Below are 24,356 nucleotides of genomic sequence, written 5' to 3'. Positions count from 1 at the left end.
CACCATTCCCAGACAGGTGATGGTGTTTATTAGCAGGAAGGTGTTGTAGGGGGCCAGGGAGTATCCTAGGCAGAGAATCCTCCCTCAGAAGGGGCCTTCTTTCCTGGATAGCAGCCAGCAATCTGTAAGTTCCCACCAGGCCTACTTTTCAGTATGGGATCCAAGTTTTTAATTTCACGCAGGTAGAGGTCAGTGTTCATTCTGTGGGTCAGTGCGCAGGAGCTGGGCTTCCGCTCTCCAGCAATCCTTAAGTAAGAGCCTCCAGCGGCTCAGGAGGCTTTCCGGAGGGGACGTGGGTGTCTTAGCTTCTCAGCCTTGCTGCTGCAATATCCAGGGGTGCGTCCCCCCTTTTTCGATTCTTGACGTCAAGCTCCAACAGCGCGGAGCCTGGCAAGGGCGGTGGAGAGCAGAGGGAGAGTGGCAGGGAGGGGAAGCCATTGCAGCAACAGCTTGCAGGAGGGAGCTGGACGTCTCCCGGTGGAACAAAACCGGGAGCGGGGGCCGGAGTAGGGGGAGGAAAGGGACCTGCCCGTTCAGGGAGCCACCGGGGTGCTGCAAAGAGGGGCGGGGAAAGGCGGGGGCGCTGCATGCAACGCGCTGGCTCCAGCGGTGCCCGCGGGGAATGTGACATCAGCGGCTCCGGGCGCTTGCGGCTGGAGAAGGCAGCTCGCCTCGGCTGCTCGGTGCACACCTCGCCCGAGGGAGGACGTGGACTCGGGCAGGCGGCCGGGATGTCGGCGAAGGAGAGGCCAAAGGGCAAAGTGATCAAGGACAGCGTGACCCTCTTGCCCTGCTTTTATTTCGTGGAGGTGAGTTGGTTCAGCTCTTTGGCATAATGCAGATCTTGAGGGCAGCTCGGGAGCGAATTTGGGTCCTGGACGGTGTTGGAGGCGCGGAGACTGTGCGGGGGTGCGCGCCGCTGCCCTAGATGCCCGACCCTCCCCCTTCCCCTAGGTTTCTCCGGAGCTCCCCCGAGTGTGCCTGTGAGTGTCTGCCGGCCAGGGGTGACTGTCACTGGTGGTGTCGCTGCTGGGTGGCCTGCAGGGAAGAGATACCTGTGTGAGTGAGTGTGGGGCTAGTTCTCTGGCCCTCCGGTTCTGCCGGTGTGCAAAGCGTCCGTGGCCCACAGGGGCCATGATGCACGTATTCCGGGATTTGTGTTTTCAGTCTACGAGTCCGTATCTAGAACTCTGTGAGCTTTTGGTAAGAATTCAAATGCACATAGCCATGCTCAGAATGTATGAGGTCTGGAGATGTTTATAGAGCATTAGAATTACTGACTGCTTTATTAAACAACAACAACAACAACAAACAACATTTCCCTATTATAATTATTATGGTGCTCACGTCTGCTTCTAAAATTGGGTCTGCCTCTCTAGGCATCAATCTATTGGCCCTTTTCCATGGCTAACAAAAATTATACATGTGTATACGTATGTATATATGTATGTATAATATTTTTAAAATATGTGACACCATCTGCTTTTGCATGATTTCTACATGTACATTTATTTTGTGCTGAGCAGTACTATAGATAAGCAATTAACATGCAGATGTAATCATAATGAACCTCTAACTTACCAAAATGCAGTATTTAAGACAGGAACAATTTGTAGAAGGGTTAAAAAGATTGACAGGTACAGTGATTCCATGCACCGTGGTCCATTGCATTAGGAAGACATTTTTTAGGCAAGAGGTTTATTAAGTCATAGGTAGAAAAGAGATACATTGGATAGGTTTGGAGAAATTAGATGGTTGTAGTCATAAAATTATGTTCAGTAATTAAAACCTGGATTGCAACAGAGAGTATTAGAGTGTTGCTGAATTATAAATATCTTTCATTGGTTGTCTTTTCAGGCAAATATGGAGGTTTAGTACTTCCAAGTACAGATAGTAGATTCTGTATTTGATGATTGATGGTGAGGCTTATCTATACTGAAGCTGCCTTGAAACTTGGGGGAAGGGACGTTGTCAGATTGTTCTTGTAGAGGACAGAATATTTGCAAATTTCTCTTAGGTGTCCCAAATTCTAAAAATGGTTTCAGTTTTAAGAAAGATGTATGTGACTTGCATAAGTCTCCGAATAATGATGGGTGACTCCTTCATTCATGACCCATAGGAAAGAGAAAAAAAAGAAAAAAAAGAGGTATCCTGTTTATTTAAAGTAATTAATTGATTAATTTGTTTTTATCCTTTCTCTTTCACAAGGGATTTTGAGGTCATGGTTTAGATAATTTTTTTGAAAGATCATAGTTTCCTACAGAAAAATGTGGGCAGCTGAAGATTCCATGATGAAAAGGGAAAATAAATAGAAAGAAAATGGGATACCTGACTTTAAGCTAAATCATGTCAGGCCACTTGTCGCATTGCTAAGCCACTGTGGTTTTATACTAAAGCACTTTCATCCATATCTGGACCCTTTATGTGTTCTAGGAGGAATCAGTTCATTTCTGGGTTTCACCTCCAGGATGGAGCACACCTGAGGTCAGCTAGAAGCTGACCACATATGGGTTGCAGCTGCATGGCTTCAAAGCAAATACTTTTTATGAAAAAGGATGCAAACCAGAGAATTAAGGATTTGTCTTTAAAGAGTCTATGTGTGCACTTTTGAAGGACCTTTCACAGGGGTACATACATATCCCTTAATCTAAATTTTTATAAGTAAAAATGCTTCATAATGCTTTTGAAATGTATCTCTAGGAACAAACATCTCACAAATGTCACTTCTTTTCCATGAGTGGAAATCACCCCAAATCATTACATTCCCTTCGATCTGTTCAGATAACCCTCTACAAATTCCTTAGCAGAGCAAGCTATAGAATAGCTTGAATACTTGAAGACTATGCATGGAGTTTGAATGAGCATTAGTGACATTATATCCTGGGGGTAACACAAAGTGAGAGCCACAAAAATCGGATTGCAAATTATCTCCCTGAAACTTCAATGCACGATGAACCACCAAAGAAAATTGGAGAAGACATTAGTACAACAATTATTTAAGGGGTTGACAGGATGCACTACCAAGCTTCTTTGGAGTGACTCATTTTGAAGCCAGTGAAAATGAGCTTTGTATTTCCTTTGGAGGATGAATAAATAGCAGGAATTAAGATGCCAGCAAAATGCCCTAGAATAATGACACTTTGTCTTACAACATAGTTTCCCAAGACCTTAGTAATTAAAATGGAAAAGTGAAACATGAGTGAATCTTCCATCACATATCAGCCCAAAGCCCATATCTCAAGGCTCTCTATGTTACTTCAGGCAGTAATTTAAGCCCCCACCTTCTCCCCAATTTCTAGAGGTGGTATGGGTTCCATAGCATTCCAGAAATGGACTAGTTTTGATGGAAGGAATGGAGAGAGTAACCGACAGAGTGCTATTTACAGTTCGTACAGTAATAATGGCAACCAATTATGAAGCACCTAAGAGCTACTAAGAATAAAGCAAGCTAAATTCTTTACCTGCACCATCTCATTTAGTTTTCAAAGGTTCTCGTTAAGAGAGACACCATTATTATCTATGCTTCAGAGAAGAAGAAACAGAAGCTCAGGGAAACTGAACAGCTTGCCCAGGGTTTACAAAGCCAGGTCAGAGGTAGAGCTGGGTATGGATTCAGAGCGTGTGCTCCTGGCACCCACTGTCTCCCTTGACATGCTGAAAGAATATTCACAGGGCAAAGTTACTGCCTATGGCCTCGCAGTGATAAACACAGAAACATGTAGTTTCAAGTAAGGATACATTAATGAAGATGACAGTTTTGCCTGATAACAGACCGTCCTCCTCAGCTGAGTTCCTCCTTCACAGGATGCCTCTAGACACAAAGGGTCGGTGGACAGGGTCCACTCCCCGTACGGACTCAGTAGTTAGCGGCTAGGGTCCCTTCAACAACTCCCCATGACCAGGTACAGAGAAAGAGTGGTGGAGACCCTGGCAGTCCAGGTGCAGAATGTCAGAGGGTGGAGATTGCGTCCTTGGGCACTGGTTCAGCCACTAACAGCGAGTAATCTTGTCCCAGTTCACCACCAAACTCAATGTTAAGCAAACATTAAATCAATGGATAGAATTCATTTCTCTCTCTCTCTCGTTTTTTTTTTTTTTTTTTTAAGATTTTATTGATTTACCTGATAGAGATCACAAGTAGGCAGAGAGGCAGGCAGAGAGAGAGGGGGAAACAGGCTCCTTGCTGAGCAGGGAGCCCGATGCGGGGCTCGATCTCAGGACCCTGAGACCATGACCTGAGCCAAAAGCAGAGGCTTAATCCACTCAGCCACCCAGGCACTCCTAAAATTCATTTCTCTTACACCTTTGGTTTATGCTGCCAGTTGTCTGCTGATGAAGGGGCTTATGGCCGACAGTAATGAAATATATTAATAGTACATGGTGATTGAAAAAACACATGATGATTTCCAGCACGGTACCTCTATGATCTAGTTTGTTAATTCGGTTTTGCCTTGTTCGACTCGAAAGGAACTCTCTGACAAGCACATCCAAGGCCTTATCAGTTTGGACAGAAAAGCAGGTGAAAAAGGAATGTTCCACTGAAGAAAAGGTTTCTTTTGCCTTTAAAGTTCCACAGCCCTCTGGGCTGATGGTTGTATCACTTTCAGTGGCAACTGCACTGGCAGCCCACCTACACTCAGTGAAAGGTCTTGCAGGCTTCATCACCCACAATTACATGAGGTAAGGCTGATTATCTGTGTGCCTAGAGCATTTCCCTTATACAAGGCATCATATGCTTGTACCTGTGCTCAGACTCACCATTTTGTTCTCATTAGTCATCCCGTTCAAAGATAGGAGTTCACATCAATTCAGTAGGTAATATAAACAAATGACAAATACCCTTTAAGCCAAAAGGCATAACTTCTTAATAAATACATAGGAAAGAGCTTCTTTTCATTTAAATGTTCTGTTTTATGACCTATATTTTTATTACTAATCTAATGTTCTTTTTATGGAGGTTGAAAAGCTGTGTTTGACCAATATGCAAGGATATTTTTATAGGATTATAGAGACAGATGGTTGGAAATTCTTGTTTTTCTACCACACACATCCACACACCCACACACACCCCTGCACACACACAGGCAGGCACAAACCCAGGTCCAGTGAGAATATCATCTCTCGCCATTAAGCATCAAATAGCAGTATCTGAAGAATTCCAGATTCAGAATATTTTAAACACAACAAACTTGAAATCATACAGAAGATGTTCAATAGTTTGAATGTTGTACTTAACAATGGCTATGTCTCGAGATTTTGTTAATGCAGGTTAATTACTGTAGGCTTGGTAACCAGACAGTGTGTTCCAGAGTAAAAGCCCTTGTTTCTTGGTTGCCGTCCGACCTGGAGAACTTCCAAAAGCCTTTGTTTGAGCATGGATATCCTAGTTTGATCAGACTGAACACCATGCGCAGACATTCTGGTGTCCTGATAAAACATTAATTTGAATTTTATTTTCTTCCCCCTGGAAAGTGTTCCCAGATTCTTAATCGTAGCAAACCTGAAGTCACACGATTTCTGTTCTAGCTCGTGATCTGTGTGAAAATTATATAACTCATTTGATCTTCTCTCTGGGAGATATAGCTAGCTTATTTCTTTCTCCATAAACTTTGGCATCAGTAAGAAGTACAAAATCACATTTCCGCATTGCATATACCAAAATAGTAGCTGGAGGCTTTTCCCTTTTCTGGGCGGCATGGTGAAGTAGTCTGCTCAAAGTAGTCCCACAAACCTGCCAACAGAGATGAGCTGACATTTTTCAGCTCTTTTTTTTCCCCCTCCTCTTTTAGAGTCACAGTGCGCAAAGCCCTCTGGTGAATGAGTAACAAGAAGGAAATAGAGAATAGATTCCCAAGTTTTAGAGAGACTAAATGAGGACATTTCCACAAATACCAAATATTGATAGGTATGCAGAACCTGCTTTGAGGAAATTCTGTGCTGTTTTAGGCACCATCACTATCCTACTGTCCACGGCCAAGTCACTCGTAATGTTCTGTGGCCTACTTTTCTCTAATAGAAAGAAAAAGAAAAAAAAAAAAGCATTTGGCTTCTACCAACCTCAGAGGAGACTAAAGACAACAACGGCAATAATAATCATAAGTAGGAGAATCAATTTCAGTCCTCCTTTATGTGACAGACGCTGTCCCTACATTATCTTTAATCTTGAGAACTACCCTAGAACTAGCATTAATATTGTGTTGAGGTAGTACCAAGAAAGGATTATTATCCTTATGTTTTACATTAGCAGACTGGAGCTCAGAGAGCCGTTTGTGGGGACACAGGGCAATGCAGTGAAGCAGCCGGGATCTGAGCGCCGGTGCCTCTCACTGTTGCATTGCGGTCACACTACTCCCCCTCACTCACACTCTGCTCAATGGAACAAAGCAGTGGGGTGGGGATACCCGCCTCTACCATGCCCGGTGGCTAGCTTCCTGGTGTCTGAAGGCAGGTCCTTGAAGGCTATCTGGTCGGGGCTCCCTCTGAGTTGTGGGGTAAAGTTTTTCTCTTTTATTCAGCTCCGTGAACGTGGGGCTCCGTTAGTGTTGTCTCCTACTCACAGGAAGGGATTTAATCCTGACCTGGAGGTGTACATGACACGGTATCCGTCTGCCTCAGAAGGAGCTTCCTTTCGGACAGCCCAAGGCACCCATGAGTCTCCTGTGGGGACCAAAGGAGCAGCAGGGATGGAGTGAGGAGTTGGAACTGAAATAAAGCTTAGAAAAGGAAAATCTGCAGGTCTGGGGAAGAAGGAATTCCAAAGAGATAACAGAAACAGAGAGAGGCCAGGCCATGGGGGAATTAGGAGAAGATGTGTGAGAAAATAGAAGGTAGATGTGAAGTGCACGTGAGGGGATGGGGATCCCGTGTGTGAACAAACCATGGAGACTCCTTTAGGCATCCGGGTCATCTAAACTGGCTTGTTAAATACAAAGCATTGAAGGCACAATGGTCAGTTTTTATGTCGAGAATGTATTGCAGATACAATGCACAGCAGATTTCCTTCCAGAGTATGTATACACACCAGGCTATTTTCAGACAACCTCTCTTTAAAAAAAAAAAAAAAAAATTTAGAAAAGTTTAAAAAGTGAGGAAATGTATTACAGAATTAAGTCTAATAAAATCCTGCACTCCAGGAACATCTGGCTTGGTTCCTCTATCACAGATTAGAAAATTGTGCCTTGAAAAGGTTAACTGAGTTACCTAAAGACACACTCTGGTGAATATCAGATCGGGAATAGAACCTGAGTCTCCCGTCTCCTGTTCCAGTGTTCAGTCCTAATTACTACTATTTCTAGAATTGCTCATATTAGAACATGTCTCCCTGGATTATAACACTAAAAATACAGGCCATTCTAATTCTACATGTGAACAAATTGTGCTAGTTGTTTGAAAGTTGCATCTTGAGACCTAGGGTACATGTTTCATGACATGGCATTGCATTAGTCAACATATTAAAGCAATTGTGAATGGATCTTCTGCTTTCCCAAATTGTTGGGTCTTTGAAAAACATGGCTATAGCTAACGACTGTAAGTTTGGAAGTGGTATTTTTCTTTCTCATTGCCTAATTGCCCACCTATAATTTCACAATTGCTTCCTTTGACACGAGGTCTCTGACAGACAATAAAGATGAAACATTGAAGGAATAAGAATATACTTTACATCATTAGTAAAAAAAAAAAAAACCCTGAATTTTCTATTATAATGTATTGTAGTTTTTCACATACATTGTCTTTTTTGATCCTTTAAATACAACTGGACAGTAGCAGTAGATACTAACTCTGTTCTACAAATGCAGTAACTGAGACTCAAGGAGGTCCAAGAATATGCCTAAAACCCAAATAGTCCAAACGCCTATGTTGAAGTTTGTTAAAAAAAAAAAAAAAAAAAGTTTGTATTTGGACTGTGAAATGTCTATTTATGAGCATCTTAGCTTCTGTGGTTTCTTCTAGAATTAATTAGCTGAGAAATGTACTTCCAATACCTCCTCATGGTCAAGTGGATTTTGGAATATGGAAGCTAAGGACAGAAATGTTCGTTTTAGCACAATTAACGTGGAGGTCTTTTTTCTGTCATTAATTAGACACGGAATCAATTGCCCTGTAGTTCCATTAATCTTTGGTTGTTTTCAAGTCACAAACATTTATGTTAACGCAACATAAAGGAGGATAATTGCTTCCTTATTTGCTGTCACAAGATGGCTTCTGTATATTTTTCCAGAACTGGCCTTAGGCCACTGAGGTATAAATTAAAGAGAGGGAAAAATTTGGAAATTAAAATCAGTGTATTTAGAGGAAAAGGTAAATGATGTATCAGTTTGTTTAGCAGGCTGTTGTTTGGGAGAGGGAACATGGAACTGTGTATGAATGTGTTGTTTACAATTTAATGTCCTCACCAAAAGCCTGGGCTACTTAATTGTGTTGGTGGTAAAACTGCTATTTTATAAAGTCCTAATCATGCCTTCAGAAACTGAGCCCACATGGGCGGAGCCCCCAAGAGACCAATCTTACATGAAGTGGTCTCCAAAAAAAGGGTACTAAAATGAAGTACCAGGGTGTAATCTGTTTGTATCTTCATGATAGTTCATTTATTCATTAAATAAATATTTATTGATTGCTTATTATGTGCCTTTTAAATTAGTGGAAATAATATAGAACCATTGCTGGCATATTTCCTAGTTCATAGGAGAGTTTCAGTAAATTTTCACAGGATGGATAGAATAAAACAGAACTAATCTGAACATAAATTTGTCCTTAACTTTCTTTTTTTAAGCTAATGGAGATGTTTTTGTTTATAAAGTAAATGCTGATGAATATCCCATCAAATATGTTGCTCTGTCTCGTGAATTATTGAACAATGGAAGATTAAATCAATCTCTATGGTCTCTATGAGTCCCCAGTTCTTAAGTATACTTATACCCATATTATGGTGTAAGGCATACCTATGGAGTTTTTGAGATTTGAGACTTCAAGGAGTGGTATTATTTAAAGAAGGAACTCATCATTTTAATTTTCATAGATAACTCTTTAAGTTACATAAGGCACACATTCTAGCAAACTCTGGGCAAGTAACTTACTTCCTCCAAGTCTCAGTATCCACACTTGTAAAATGGTGGAAATACTGTGGGCACATTCGTTTTTGTGACTCCTTGATTGTATACAAATTATACAATATGGCTAGCAATTTCTAATGGAAACTCAATGCTTAGTAAATGAGTTTTCTCTTTCCCATTTGCCAACACCCTCCAACCCCTCATCTCGTCTAAAGTAAACTTTTCAATTGGCTTCAGACTTTACTAGATTCCCTGGAAAGGAGTTTATTGTCCTGATTTTTTTTTTTTTTTTGTATCACACATTTTGGTATGTTTTATAATGTTGCATACAGTGATAAAGTAATCTGTTTCAAAATAAAAATACATATAAATAAAAGCTTGTTGGATTGTATGCTCTTTTTTTATTGATACAGGCACACACATACACACACACAAAACACACATTCACAAAATGGAAACCACTTGCTTTTAGTATCCTTACTTAACCTTGTCAGTGAGAAAATTCACATTCACTGAACATTTTCTATATGCTAGTGCAGCACTCTACTGCGGGTTCTTGCTCCAAGGATGTTGGTAGGTCCATACTCTGCGAGACCCTGCCATTCAAATCTTTTTAGAATTCTATGGTACTGTATATGAACTCAGCAGCAGCTATCCGTGCAAAATACATATAATCTCATGTTTCATTTTAGCCATCTGTGAGATAAAAAATGTATATATTCTACAAGAAAAGATGAATCAAAGGGTAATCTAATCTTTGGGAGTAAGTAACCTCACTGAGGCTATTGGGGTGAAATTCATTGAAATTTTTGGGGAAACAGTTGTATACACACCAAAGAATTAACAAGTTTTTTTCTTCCTGTGTGATGATCTGGAAATGTTTGTATTGTAGCAACTGAGATTTGAGTGATTGAAACACAGCTTCCAATTGTAAAGATTTGGGTTTAGATCATGAGTCTTCTCCATGGGAAGACATCAAAAGACAGGCAACACTCTGTTGTAAACTGTATACTGGAAAGAAATTAACTTTTGAAACTTTTCTACCTTAGGTTCTCATTGGGTTTCTAGTTTCCAGTTGAATTTAATAGATGTATGAAGAAATTTATTCAATGATGCTGGATTCTTTGATAATTAAGTCTCGTGCGTATATAGTTATTTCATGGACAAAATTGGTTCTGGTGATTTTTTAGATAGTTAGACCAGGAGATAGTTAAGATAATTATTATTATTATTTTTTTTTTAACTCTAACCTCTAGAGCAATAGAAATAGCAGAGAGAAGGTAATAGGGTCTCAATAAATTTATGTTGCATTAATGTCACATTGGTCAAGAAATCTGTCAGTCACTGGAGATAGGGAGATAGAGAGTGTACTGGGCCTCAGCTTTGGTCTTAGCCTTGGCCTCAGTCTTCTCTGGCTGATTCCAAAGGCCAGTGGTCTTTCTAGTCCAGTCCAGAAACAAGGGAAGAGATCACCAAGACTTCATCACCCGGATATGTGTTCCAACATGTCCAAGAAGGGCCAAGTGCAATACCTTCCAGAAGATGCCTGTTCTCTGGGGCTATAAAAGAAGTGTACATACTGTCCATTCCAAAGCTCCCAGACCACCTGACTCCACAGGCTCTGACCCTTCCTCATCACCACCCTTGCACTTTAAGATTGCAGAAGTCAACACAACAGAGGAGAGGAGAGATGGGTAATAAGAGATGACCCCAAGAAACACAAATACCTTCATGAACTGTGTTTCAGTCTCTCATCCTCTCCTGTGTGTGCCTTCATTTTCCAGGCCGCATTAAAAACCTATAATGAGGACAACAACTTCTAATCTAGACAGAGGCAGTTAAGCATAGCAGAGGGGCAGACACTGAGCTTGGGCAGTGGGGCAGGGAACCTTCCCTTCTTCAGTGGCAAAATAGAGCTGCTTAGCTACACAGACCAGATGGTTGGATTGCCAAAATCAGAGGCTGCTGAAATCTTGGCATATGAACAAGGGTTAACCAAATCTGTAATGGATGGCTACTTCTTGAAATGGGTGGGGAGGTTGCTTAAAAATGTCATCAGCTACAACAATGCTTAATGGTCCCTCCAGCTCAGAGACATTTCCATCCTACTGTGCCACCTTCTGAAGATCTGTGCATGGTACCAGGTGAAACTCTAGAAAAATCTGCCAGATCGCGCGCGCACACACACATACGCACACACATGCACATGCAAACATATGATTTCATTTATTCTTTGACTTTTGGTTCAAACTACTGGCTTTCCCAGTTTTTTGTGTTGGTCAAGCAATTCATCAGTAATTAGATTTATTTGTTTAAAACTTGAGTAATAAAATGTGCCTCTTTGCCAGATGTACTTGTATGTCACATCACATTGTATTTTGTGTGTATATCTACTCATCTGACTTTTTGATGCATGTCAAAATGAAACACATGATACAATTATACTTAATTTAATTATAGCCTTAAAATGTTGGAAATAAAAGTTATTAATATCCTGTCCCACATTAATATTTTACCTTCAATATTCTGTTTATATTTGTTAATATTTTTCACAGATACATTCAAGTAAATAAAAGCCTTAGCAGTCTTGGAAAATCTTTAATCTTGAAGGTGGGCTCATAATATGCATTTGAGTATGCATCTAAGTATGTAGGAGACAAGCTTGAAGGAGAGAGTGGCTCACGAGACATTGTTAAATTCTTACCTAAAATAATGGATTAGAAATCCCTTTGCTGGGTAATTGATAGGTCAAATAAAATATATCAGCTACAAAGTATACACTTAATAAATGTAAGGTTTAAATCAATTATTATGTAGTAAAAAATATAAACTTTAATAGTACTTACATAAAATAGTTTAAATGATAAATTTGGTGCCTGAATTTAGTAAACAACTCAAAAATTTTTCAAATGACTGATGTATGGAATTCAATAATTTCTGTGTTCATAACACAAAATTAGGTATCACTTTAGATCTCAAAACCAGAATTTTGGTTTTGTTATTCCATGTCTCAAAATTGCAGTAATTTTTAGTTAGATTTCATTTCCCTAACATTGCATGACAATATTTATTTATTTTTCTTTTAATCCTATGTTGTTTCATATTAGGAAATATGTATTGGGCTCCAAATGTATTATGTATTTCCTCTGTAAGACCATTCAGGGGAAAATATTTATGCTTTCTCTATATGAATTAAATAATCCAAGTGATAGTGAAAATGTCATTTAATCTAAGTATATTAAAATTGCAATTTTTTTTTTTAAAGATTTATTTATTTGACAGACAGAGATTACAAGTAGGCAGAGAGGCAGGCAGAGAGAGAGAGGAGGAAGCAGGCTCCCTGCTAAGCAGAGAGCCCGATGCGGGGCTCGATCCCAGGACCCTGGGATCATGACCTGAGCTGAAGGCAGAGGCTTTAACCCGCTGAGCCACCCAGGCGCCCCTAAAATTGCAATTTTTTAAGAGATGTCAAAAATACATGCATAATACCAATCACAGCAGAAATTATAGGGAGGTATCCATGGTATATAAAGCTAAAATGTACTTTATATATGTTTATTTTTTCTATTTCTCATTGTCTTTTTGAAGGCAAAGGTCAGAGGTGGAAATTTTAGCAAAATGCAGGAAGTATAATGATCACGAACATGAACACATGCTGGGTTTCTTGGAGTTTATAACCTAGCTAACCAGCTGTATAATTTTGCACAAATCATGTCATCTGTCTTGCCTCAGTTCTCCCATATGTGGGAAAATAGTGGTACCTAATAATAGTAAGAGGTTTTATGAAGATTGAAAGAGTTCAGAAACGTAAACTACTTTAAGTGGCCCCTGGAAGTAGCATTAAATTGCTACTTGTACCCATATTTTTTGAAGTCAGGTATATGTTGTAAGGGAAACGAAATTACAACTCTAGAAAGATTTAAAACCAATTACTTTTAACAATTGAGGTATGGGTCCCCAGCCTCAGGTCTTAGTGTCCAATTTGGTTTAAAGAACAAAATGTTTTCCAAGACAATGCACATACTTCATTGTCTAATTATGTCAGAGGAGCAAATCTTCAAAACCTGAGGTTAAAACTGTGATTACAAAGCTTACTACCCCAAGCCTTATGCTGGATCAATATTCAGGTGATAAAACAGACATGTATTTTTATTTTAAACTTTACTATTTGAAGGACTTAGTTTGAGTTTCTTGTCTTCTTCAGTGCTTAAAATCATTATTAGAATTGTAGAAGTTTACAATAGGAGCATGTTCTGTGAGAGAAGTAGGCAAGGATCTTTTAACATGGGTATTTTTGTTCTATCATATTAGCCACATGACAAAAATTGTGTAAATCACTTAACATCTCTGTCTGAGCCAGCCATGTACGTATTTATTCTACATTGAGGCTACTGAGTATGTCCTTTGCTCTACTAGGCCTGGGGATAGAGACGTGAATAAGACCATTTCTCTGTTCTCAAGGGTCATATCACTGAATAAAAGAGAAAAGTAGAGAACAACTGCCGTCTCATACGGCAATCGCTGTGACAGAGGCATTCATGAGGCCATCCCTGTGCAGCTAGAGAAAGTGATCCAAAGAAATCACCGAGGACAGGAAAGCATCTGGAGATTTAAGGGTGCCCCAATCCCTGGTATTTTACACTAGAAGTTATTTACAAGGAAAAAAAAATAGTGAAGATAAGAGCAGAAAACATCCAAGATATAAGTAAGGGTTCTTAAGATATTACCAAATAATAATAATAATATTACATTGGAGAAACTGCACAGGGAAGAGCATTAAGACCTTGGAATATGAGATCGTTGAGAGCGTGATTTGAAAGTGCCTAGGGCTTTTCACTCTTGCGGCCGCTGTTGAAACCCCTCACACACATGGCCATTTCTCGCCTCTGTCCTTATGTGGCATTTCCACGGAAGCCTGGGGCTCTTCTTTCCTGGAAAACACCGGACTAGTGCCAGATGGCGACATGTGCCAGAGCGGCAGCAGGGTGGCGTGGGGCTTGTGCTTCTGGGAGCTGAACAGATAAGGTTCCTTACTGCGGCTTCACACTGAGGAGCCAGGCACACTGTTTAACTTATCTGGGGCAGGATCTTCTCTCAAAATTTATCATACAATTCCCAAAGACGTCATGAGTATTAAATTAGATAACTCATGGGGAAATGCCTACATAAAAACCCAATAAAAGTTCTTTTCTTTTTAGATATGAATTATTGCTCAATAAATATTACTTTTGGTAACTGGAAGTGAACCAAGCTGCAGAAAAGACAGGTAATAGATTTGAGCACAAGAAGCTGTTTTTATGGGGTGCTTCGATGGTTCAGTGGATTAAGTATCTGCCTTTGGCTCAGGTCATGATCCCAGGGTCCTGGGATCAAGTCCCACATTGGGTTCCTTTCTCAGTGGGGAACCTGCTTCTCCCTCTGCCAGTCACTCCCCTTGCTTGTACTCTTTCTCGGTCTGTCAAATAAATAAATAATTTTTTTAAAGAAAGAATCCATTTTCATGTTTGGGGGCTAAAGAAGTTGATATAGAAACTGTTTAAGAGTTAGGAAGTGGTGACTTTTCTCAATCACATATTCCCTGCAGCCCTTTTCCCCTTCGGCAATAACAGCCTTTGTAGCAATGTTTTTTGTTTTTTTTTTTAAAGATTTTATTTATTTATTTGACAGGCAGCGATCACAAGTAGGCAGAGAAGCAGGCAGAGAGAGAGGAGGAAGCAGGCTCCCTGCAGAGCAGAGAGCCCGATGCGGGGCTCGATCCCAGGACCCTGAGATCATGACCCGAGCCGAAGGCAGCGGCTTAATCCACTGAGCCACCCAGGCGCCCCCCTTTGTAGCAATGTTGAAGGGAAAATAGGCTGATAGCCATGAGCAAAGAAGTTGACAGCCTGTTTTCTGGACTTGGGCATCTGCGTAGGAATCTGGGTACTCCCACTCACCAGCTTTGTGACCCCGGACAATTCACATAACCGACATCTGCCTCAGTTTTCTCATCTGTAAATTGAGAATACCAATAGAAACTTTATAAGGTGTGGACTGAATGCAGCAATCTGTTATAGACCTAGGTACAGTGTCTGGCACCCACATCCCCAAAGCATATGCTATGCATTGTTAAGAAATCATTCAAGTTTTCCATTTAGTTAATAGTAATGTCTTGATTTCTTTTGATTAAATCTGGTAAACATTTACTGACCGCCTGAAAATTCAGAGCACTGTGTGAGATACACAGGTCTCAAGTAAGTTAATCTTTTTTAAGTAGTTTTAAGTAGTTAATCTTAAGACTAGGGCTGATGATATACAAAAAGCTATAGTCCAAGGCAGACAAATAGGTCCTATAATAGAATACATATGGAGTACAGGAGTCAGAGTCTTCTGTTCTGAATAAAGATCATGGAGAAAGTTTCAGGAAGAAAAAAATCATGTCAACTTGACCTTTATGAGGACAATTTTTATGGGACATGAATGTGAAAATGTAATATAAAACAGAGCCTAGAACATGTCTTTTGACACATAAGTGTAATGGGAACATAGCGGGACAGTGGAAAGTAGGTATGGAGCAAAATTAAACAAGAAAGTAGATTAGGCAAGAATATAAAAGGTCATAAGTGCCATTCTAAAAAACTGGCACTTTATTTGGTTGTTAGTGAGACACTCTTAAAAGCCATGATCAGATATGAACTCTAGGAAAATCAGCCTAGGGTGCCTGCGTGGCTCAGTTGGTTAAGCAACTGCCTTTGGCTTAGATCATGGTCCAGGATTCCAGGGATAGAGTCTTGCATCGGGCTCCCTGCTCAGTGGGGAGTCTACCTCTCTCTCTGACCCTCTCCCTTTTCATGCTCTCCCTTTCTCATTCTCTCTCTCTCAAATAAATAAATAAAACCTTTAAAAGAGAAAGAAAGAAAGAAAGAAAGAAAGAAAGAAAGAAAGAAAGAAAAGAGAAAGGCAGAAAGAAAGAAAAATCAGTCTAGAAATATCTTAGAGGATGAAATGACTCATGTGGAGGACACAGGTAGCACACCTAATACATTATAGAGAGTAGTGACCATATAAAAGAAATGAGTGAGATGTCCCCGAAATCATGCCGGCACATGGAGAATTCTAGAAGTAGTTAACAATGTAAGCAGCCCCTCATTTCACTGAGAACAGATGAGGCCCAGAAAGGTGAAGCGACTTGCCCGGAATCCTAGAAGCTGGTGGAATAAATGAGGGGAGAAACTGCCTTCTCCTGGCTCTGAAACTGGCATTGGTTTCGTTCTATCACACTGCCTTGTTTGAATTTGTATCTATGCATGCCATTTAAACCACAGCCCGTTTATTTGTGAAAACTAATTTAGATACCTAGACCTTGAATGGTGTTATAGACTCATACCTGATCATTTCCTTCCCTTAACTACCCTTTACATGTCAGTGTGTTTTCTTATCACCCCTATTTTTGAGATTCATTGTAGTTCATCTAAATATGCTGCAATTAAGATAGTGATATAAACTATAAAGCCATATACTATACTATAGTACATATTATTAATTATCATTGCCAATATTTTAAGAAAACATTTATCTGGATTAACTACAAGGCAAAAATTACCAGAAATGTCATTAAATATTGCACTGTAGGAAGTAGAAAATTCTATCATCACTGTGTTGACCTATGACAACCTCCTTTGTGGCATAAGCTTTAGTAAAATTACTTTGATCTGCTAATATTTCTTCTACTTTGAACTTGATTTCAGTATATTATATTAATGTTTTAAATTTCACTTTTCATATGATTTGCGGATACTTTACCAGAATGGGTTCCCAGCCTCCCGTTTCAACTTTTTTATTCACAAAAAATAAGTCAAATCAAATTAAATTTATTATTCACATTTTAAAATGTTCCTTTTCTTGTAGATTACCTCTTGCATATGAGTGGTATGAATCTACACAGTTACATTCTTTGACTTCTTGTGTCATTATTCATGTTAAAAACAAAGTAATTTCGTTTTGAAATTTCTTGTGCAAACGTTCAAAAGCGATCGTGGTGTTGTTTAAATCCGAGGGTTGCTGGAGAGGAGGGGGATGGGAGAGATGAGATGGCTGGGTGATGGACATTGGGGAGGGTATGTGCTAAGGTGAGAAAACAGAAATTTTTTTTTAAATAATAAAATTTTAAAAAAATCATCCTGTATCAGTCACATGCAGCTTTTTACCAGCAGCCTTGGTCCAGAATGGCATCTTACTCTTTTCTACAGCTAAATTTTGATACCTAAGAGGCATCTCAGCTTTCATACTTCCAGAACAGAGCCTTAGATTTCTCCTACTCAAGCTTCTCCCAGCCTTCCTCCTTCCGATAAATGATGCCACTGACCAGATTGCTCAAGCCTAGGGTCCATGAAATCAGCCTTGATTCTTTTTCCTTCCAGGACTAGACTGCCAATAAGTCCTGTCATTTCTGCCTCCAGAATCAGATCCAGATCTGGCAACTTCTCTACCTGCGTCCGTGTCTTGCCTGGCTTAGGTCAGGGCCCATACGTCCACTAGTATGGAAGCTCCGTGGGGACAGGGAGTTTTCTGTCTGGACTGCCATCTTCCTCACTCACAGACCAGGGTCAGGCACACACAACATAGTCAATAAGCATTTGCTGAGTTTTGATGAGCCTTCTGAATTTTCACCCTGCTTCTACTTTGGACCCACCACATCCATCCTCAACCCAACAGTCAGAGTGATGTCTGTAAGACCTATTTCAAGTCATATTAAACCTCTGCTTAAATTCTCCAAAGCGTTTCCAAATGTACTTTGCCTAAAATATTAACTCAGGCTGCAGCCTTCAGTTCTCTGCCAAGCTTGGCCCCAGATCCACCTCTCTGACTTCTTCTTCTGTCACTGCTCCCTTTTGAGTCCGCTTCTCACCTGGGTTTTAGACGATGAGGTCTTTCTTGTCCCGCGAAATCTCTGCTTAAATGATACCTACTGAGGTAGGCCTTCCCAGATCTGGAAGAGCAATCCAGGCACTCAGTTACCACAGCCTTCCCTTTTATCTTCCTTAGAGTACATGTTCGTTCTCAGATTATAATTTTTTTTTTAAGATTTTATTTATTTATTTGACAGACTGAGATCACAAGTAGGCAGAGAGGCAGGCAGAGAGAGAGAGAGGAGGGGAAGCAGGCTCTCCACTGAGCAGAGAGCCCGATGCGGGGCTCGATCCCAGGACGCTAGGATCATGACCTGAGCCGAAGGCAGAGGCTTTAACCCACTGAGCCACCGAGGTGCCCCTCAGATTATAATTTTTAAATTGGTATCTGCCTTCCTCAGTGGGAATGAGAACAAGGACACTGTTTGGCTTATTCCCAGGACACTGAACAAGGCCCACAGCTAGCAGGTTCTCAGTAAATACTTGTTGAATAAATAAAAAACAAAGGAGCATTAATATTATATATGTTAATTGGCTCCTTGCGGCTCTGATACCACCAGTTTAAGAGGATTTTGTAAGACTCTACATTCATGATGGCCATGAAAGAGGGAAAGAATGGAATGGAATTGTATCACTCTAGGCCAAGAGCAGAGAAAACTCTCCCAAATGAGAAAGAAAGCTTGTTCTCATTATCAACATGCTAAAAGCAAGTAAGTTATCTGACCTAGATAAAATGTCATGATAGATTCCATAAAATGTTTTGCTAAAATTGATATATACTGTCGATTTGATTTTTTAAAAAGGCCTCAAAAAATCAATATTATCCAGCAAATGTAATCTTTTGAAACACATTTCTTTTGTTTGCCTTGTCTTCTAAAACTGTTGTAATTTTCTCTTAAAAATTGCTTCTATTATTTTTACTCACAAGTTCCTTAGCAGATAGTAATTATAAGAATCAATCTCTTTTTTTTTTTTTTGAAAACTATTTTCCTAATCTTCAGGTAATTTCCCTCCTCTGTGTTGCTACATAAAAACAGCTAGTTCACACTTTTTTCTTGGTACAACATAAGTGGAGAATAAAATTCTTAATTCTTGCCTATATGGATCTTTTAAAATCTCTTTTAAAATCTCATTTTAAATGCATTCGAAAGATGTCTGTGCAATTTTATTATGTATATATATCAATTCTATATGTGTGCTCAAATTAGTGCATACCATCTGTTAAAGTTCTTCCATTGAAAAAGAAGTTTTGTTGATGAATATTTCAAAAGATGAAAGATACCTCTGAAGAAGGAAGGAAGCATTGTAATCTAATTCATTGTTGTCTGGTAGTAAAATACAATATAGGACAGCAATGTATAAAATTACTTTTTTCTCAAATATTATAAATATTTTGTTCAAATCATTCTTTTTTTAAAGATATTTATTTATTTATTTATTTATTTGTCAGAGAGAGAGAGAGAGGGATGGCACAAGCAGGGCAAGTGGCAGGCAGAGGGAGAAGCAGGCTCCTGGCTGAGCAAGGAGCCCAATGTGGGACTTGATCTCAGGACCCTGGGATCATGACCCAAGCGGAAGGCAGATGCTTACCTGACTGAGCCACCCAGGTGTACCCAAATCACTATTTCTTTCTTTTTTTTTTTTTTAATTCTTTTTATTTTTTATTTATTTGACAAAGAGAGAGAGATCATAGATAGGCAGAGAGAGAGGAGGAAGCAGGCTCCCTGCTGAGCAGAGAGCCCGATGTGGGGCTCCATCCCAGGACCCTGAGATCATGACCTGAGCCGGAGGCAGAGGCTTAACCCACCGAGCCACCCAGGCGCCTCCCCAAATCACTATTTCTTAAGAACAAATTAGAATACAAGGAATAAAAGATAATTTAAAAATCCAGAGAAACAAACACCAAAAAGAAGAAAAATATGACCATTATTTTGAAAACAGATGAGCGTCTTGAAATATGTTTCTATAGAACTGTAAAAGCTATTAATACATGGGTAGAAAGACTTTGTCGCTAGGAAAAATCTTGAAAGGCGGCTGATGTCTGAAATGACTAAGGTGCATAACATTACCGAAGGAAATTAATTTTTACACAAAAAACTAATTTATTTTATTCATATATATGCATATATATTTAGAAGTCACTCTGATGTATAATATTCGTGCAAGTGTAGAAATGAGTAAGATTAGGCCCCCACTTTAAGGAGATTTTCATTTGGGAAGCAGAGCAAAGGCTCCAACTAACCTAGCAGATAACTGATAATAAAGAAGAGCATATAAAAATATCTTGAAAAGAGGGGCGTGGGGGTGGCCCAGTTGGTTAAGCATTGCCTTCAGCTCAGGTCATGATCTGAGAGCCCTGCATCATTGGGCTCCCTGCTCAGCAGGGAGTCAGCTTCTTTTTTTTTTTTTTTTTTTTTTTTTTTTTTTTTTTTAAGATTTTATTTATTTATTTGACAGAGAGAGAGATCACAAGTAGGCAGAGAGGCAGGCAGAGAGAGAGGAGGAAGCAGGCTCCCTGCAGAGCAGAGAGCCTGATGCGGGGCTCGATCCCAGGACCCTGAGATCATGACCTGAGCCAAAGGCAGCGGCTTAATCCACTGAGCCACCCAGGCGCCCCGGGAGTCAGCTTCTTCCTCCTCCTCTGCCCCTCCGCCCTGGTTGGGCTTGCGTGCTCTCTCTCTCACTCTCTCCTTCTCTCACTTGTGTGTGCTCTGTCACATAAAAAAATAAATAAATAAAAAATAAATTCCTAAAAAGAAGCACTAGGGAATTAAGAGTGAGGACATTACTTTCAAAACAGATTACCATATAAAGAATTACCAAAAAAGGGACGTTTGACAGTATATTATTATTAATAGTTATAACAACAACAACAACAATAATAATCCTAACATTTATAAGGTATTCTTCATTCTACGTATTGTTGAAAATTACTTGCACTAGTTCATTTAATCCTTTCAGCTGCCTGTGATGGTGGGTACATACTGTCAATGTACTTTCCTCTTAGATAAGAAGACTGAGATTTAAGGAAAACATTTCCAAGGTCACATTGGTGGAGGTGAGTGGGAGAGCTGATATTAGAACCTCCCTTGAAAACCATATGACCCGACTGGTTTGGCTACAGTACGCTGAATTCAGAGTGTCCCTCCCTATTTACACATATACGTACACACGCATACACACACAGACACACGCGCAGTATAGGAATAGAACTTTCATTTCATGGCTGTATCTTCACTGGTACAGTTAAGCAGATTCTAAACTAATCATCCACAAAATCCAATGGCAAATAATGTCTTTACTAGGGAAGACAACAGAACTTTAAACTAAATAGCCCCCCCTTTAATTGATGCTAGTTGTGTTTCATTATCCTAAAACTCTAATCCCAGTTTTGAAAATAAACAAAAAGCATAGAGTGTGTTTAAGAAATACGATTTTGGAGATACAGTTCATGGGCTCAAAACCTACCTCTGACACTGACTAGAGAAGACTGGGCTTATTCACCTACAAAACAAGGATAATAATAGCACCTACATTATATCATAATAAAAAGTCTTAAGTTAAATGAGTTAAAAATTAATTAATAAAATTATTTAAGCTTTCTAAAACAAACTTCACAGCACATAGTAAGGGCTATATGCATTACTTGTTAAATTAAAACTAAAATATACTTAAGTGGATTTAAATGAAAAATCTCAATCACACACATGCAGCATGCAGTGGTGTTTTATTGGTTGAGAATGAAAACTCCTAGTGTATTACAGGAGAGGGGAGTGGTGGGGAGAAATGATCAGATATTTGAAGTGAACAAATGATCATGGGTTCTAATGAGAGAAATGTTGAGTGTTTTGACGTGCTTTTTGTTCTGTTGAAAAGCATCAATCTGAAAAAGAGGACAATGCCAGATTAATCTCTATAGATAATTAGTTTTTCTAATAAACTTAATTCTCACCTCATTATTAAAAGATCCTTGGGAATAGAAGGCATAATCCTGTTTCGTAAACTTATTTTTTTAACTGAACATCCAGATATGATGGATGGTCACTAATGTCTTCATCAAAAATCTGCTCTGTTTAGTCAAATAAATATTGTATCTGCTACAAGTAACACAGCCTTAGGCTAAGCAACTCTTGATATATGTGCGATTTAAACTGAATTTTCAGATTCTGAAGGTCTACCATCAATGTACTTACAGTATTTTCTCTTAAGCTGAGAGCCCGTGTCTCATAATCTTGCTGGCCAAGCCCATGTCCTGTTCAACCATATTATAGCTCGCATCCACATAGTACCTGATATAGGTTGAGTGAATAAATAACTGAATCCATAATACAAAGTCTTGAAGGTAAATGTGTAATATAGACTTAGCCAGACAAACTAAAGGACATCCAGTGAAATTACAATTTCACACAAACAACAAATAATTCTTAGTTAAATATCCCCCAAATATTGCATGGGACATACTTATACTAAAAATTGCTCATTGCCTATCTGAAATTATAACCTCACTGGGTGACCTGTATTTTCATTACTAAATCTGGTAACTCTAGTCTAATTATTAACTTATTCAATTAGTCATTTATCAACAAGTATTTAATGCAGTATTAAGTTATTAAATGATGTACTATGTGCCCACCTCATGCCGGAAACAATTTTGTGCCCTGACTCAGCAATAAATAAACATCACTGGCAGACTCTCACTTCATGGAGCACGTATTTCAGTGGGAGATGGGGAGAGAGTGATGAAAAATAAAAAGGTGAAGTATTAAATTGACAGGGTAATTTTCGTTGATGATCAATGTCATGAAGAGAATCAAGCAAGATGATAAGGGCAGAGAGGGAAGGATGAATCAAGGGCTATCTTTTGTGTGTGTGTGTAAAAAAGCCGTTGTTGATAAATAGGTTATAATGAAATAAATAGCGTGAGGGTTTTTTGGGGAATAACAACTCAGGCAGGATCTCCATGTCTCCACAGCAGCTCTAGCTTTCAGCCTTTGCCTTCCTACTGGCCAGTTTGGACAATGAGGCCTTGGTGGGCATGCCCAGCCTCCTCAAGCCTGTCTTCCTGACCAGGGGTTCAAATACCTCCCTAGGAGGAGCAGCAGCCCTGGCCTTGAGCCTCTCCTTGGCCGCATGGACAACAACCTCTTTAGGAATGTGGTTTTCCTTTGCTTTGGCTAGAAAAGCAGCACAGTTCTTGCCGTTGGGGACCACAGATTTTGAACTTTGACTCTCAGCTTTTGTTTTCCTGTGGGCCTCACCATCTTCACTATTCCTTCTTCCTTTGACCTTTGACTTCCTCCTGGGCCCAATGCCATTGGCAAGAGCCTGTGTGGCCTTGTCTCTCTATTGGGGGGTCTGGTGACAGGAAATCATCATTAAATGACGAAAAGAAACCAGTTTATACCAAGAGCCAGAGGAAGAGCACAAACAGAAGTAGGAACAGCAAATGCAAAGACACTAGGTAGAAAGGTGTGGAAACCAATTAGATTATAGTGGGCAGGAGCTTGGGGAGTTGTATAAACATCATACAGAAAGGTGTAAGAAACTGAAACAAGAGCCAGTTCATGCAGAAATTTGTATTCCATGATGTGACATTTGGATATTATTCAGATAGAATGGAAAGCACTTAGAGTGGTTATGATCAGGAGGGATATGGTAAAAAAATATTTTCCAAAGACCCCTTGGTTTGCTGGGTGGAAAATGGATAGGTGGGGTGGGGAGAGAAGAGTGAAAGTACACCACCAGTTAGGAGGTGATCTGAGAGCAAAGGTGAGGGACGTGACTTGAGCTCATAGGAGGCTGGTGACAGGTAGGTGAATTAGATGTTCTGAAAGTAGAAGCCATAGCATTTATGAAAGGTGTTAAGTCTGAGATCAGAGGAGAGTGGTGAGAGAAGGGGAAGTAGCCATTTGTTTCCACTTAAAGATGCACCGATCCTATGTATGACCTGTGCACAATAATAAATTGCTCTTCTATATCCTTCCTTCTCAGTTGCCTATATTGGCGTCATCGGTGGTTAGCCTTTATTTCCTTGAACTCACGGATGTCTTCAAACCCGTGCACTCTGGATTTAGCTGCTATGACCGGAGTCTTAGCATGCCCTATATTGAACCAACCCAGGAGGCAATTCCGTTCCTCATGTTGCTGAGCTTGGCTTTTGCTGGACCTGCAATTACGGTAAGAATTGCCCCCAAATTATATTTTTCATTCTCCCAAAAATAAGAATGACCACATTTGTGTAATAAATGGGTTAAAAACAAACAAAAAGTGAACTCGAAATCTTGGAACAGAAAGATCATGTCTTTGGGATATGTTGAAAATGTCCTGTGACTTAATAGTTGAAAATTACTAGCATTAAAAGTTAAGATTGTATAATTGCAAAATTAATGGGTCTCTAATGTTCAGTTTTATAAATCAT

At 39.7% G+C, this 24,356-nt stretch overlaps 1 protein-coding gene across 1 annotated transcript in view; it reads left to right on the top strand.

Annotated features, from left to right (window-relative positions):
- Window positions 1–367: 367 nt before the first annotated feature.
- Window positions 368–24,356, top strand: part of PLPPR4 (phospholipid phosphatase related 4) — a 43,386-nt gene continuing 19,397 nt past the window's right edge. Inside the window, exons 1-2 of the mRNA XM_046021202.1 lie at window positions 368–809; window positions 23,930–24,115. Of these exons, the coding sequence (XP_045877158.1) occupies window positions 588–809; window positions 23,930–24,115 (408 nt within the window). The 5' untranslated portion in view covers window positions 368–587. The remainder of the gene's footprint in view (window positions 810–23,929; window positions 24,116–24,356) is intronic.

This window comes from Meles meles, chromosome 1 (genome assembly GCF_922984935.1).
Source record: "Meles meles chromosome 1, mMelMel3.1 paternal haplotype, whole genome shotgun sequence".
NCBI lineage: Eukaryota > Metazoa > Chordata > Mammalia > Carnivora > Mustelidae > Meles > Meles meles.
Note: the sequence above shows the minus strand (reverse complement) of the source record. Positions and strands in the feature narration are given on the sequence as shown.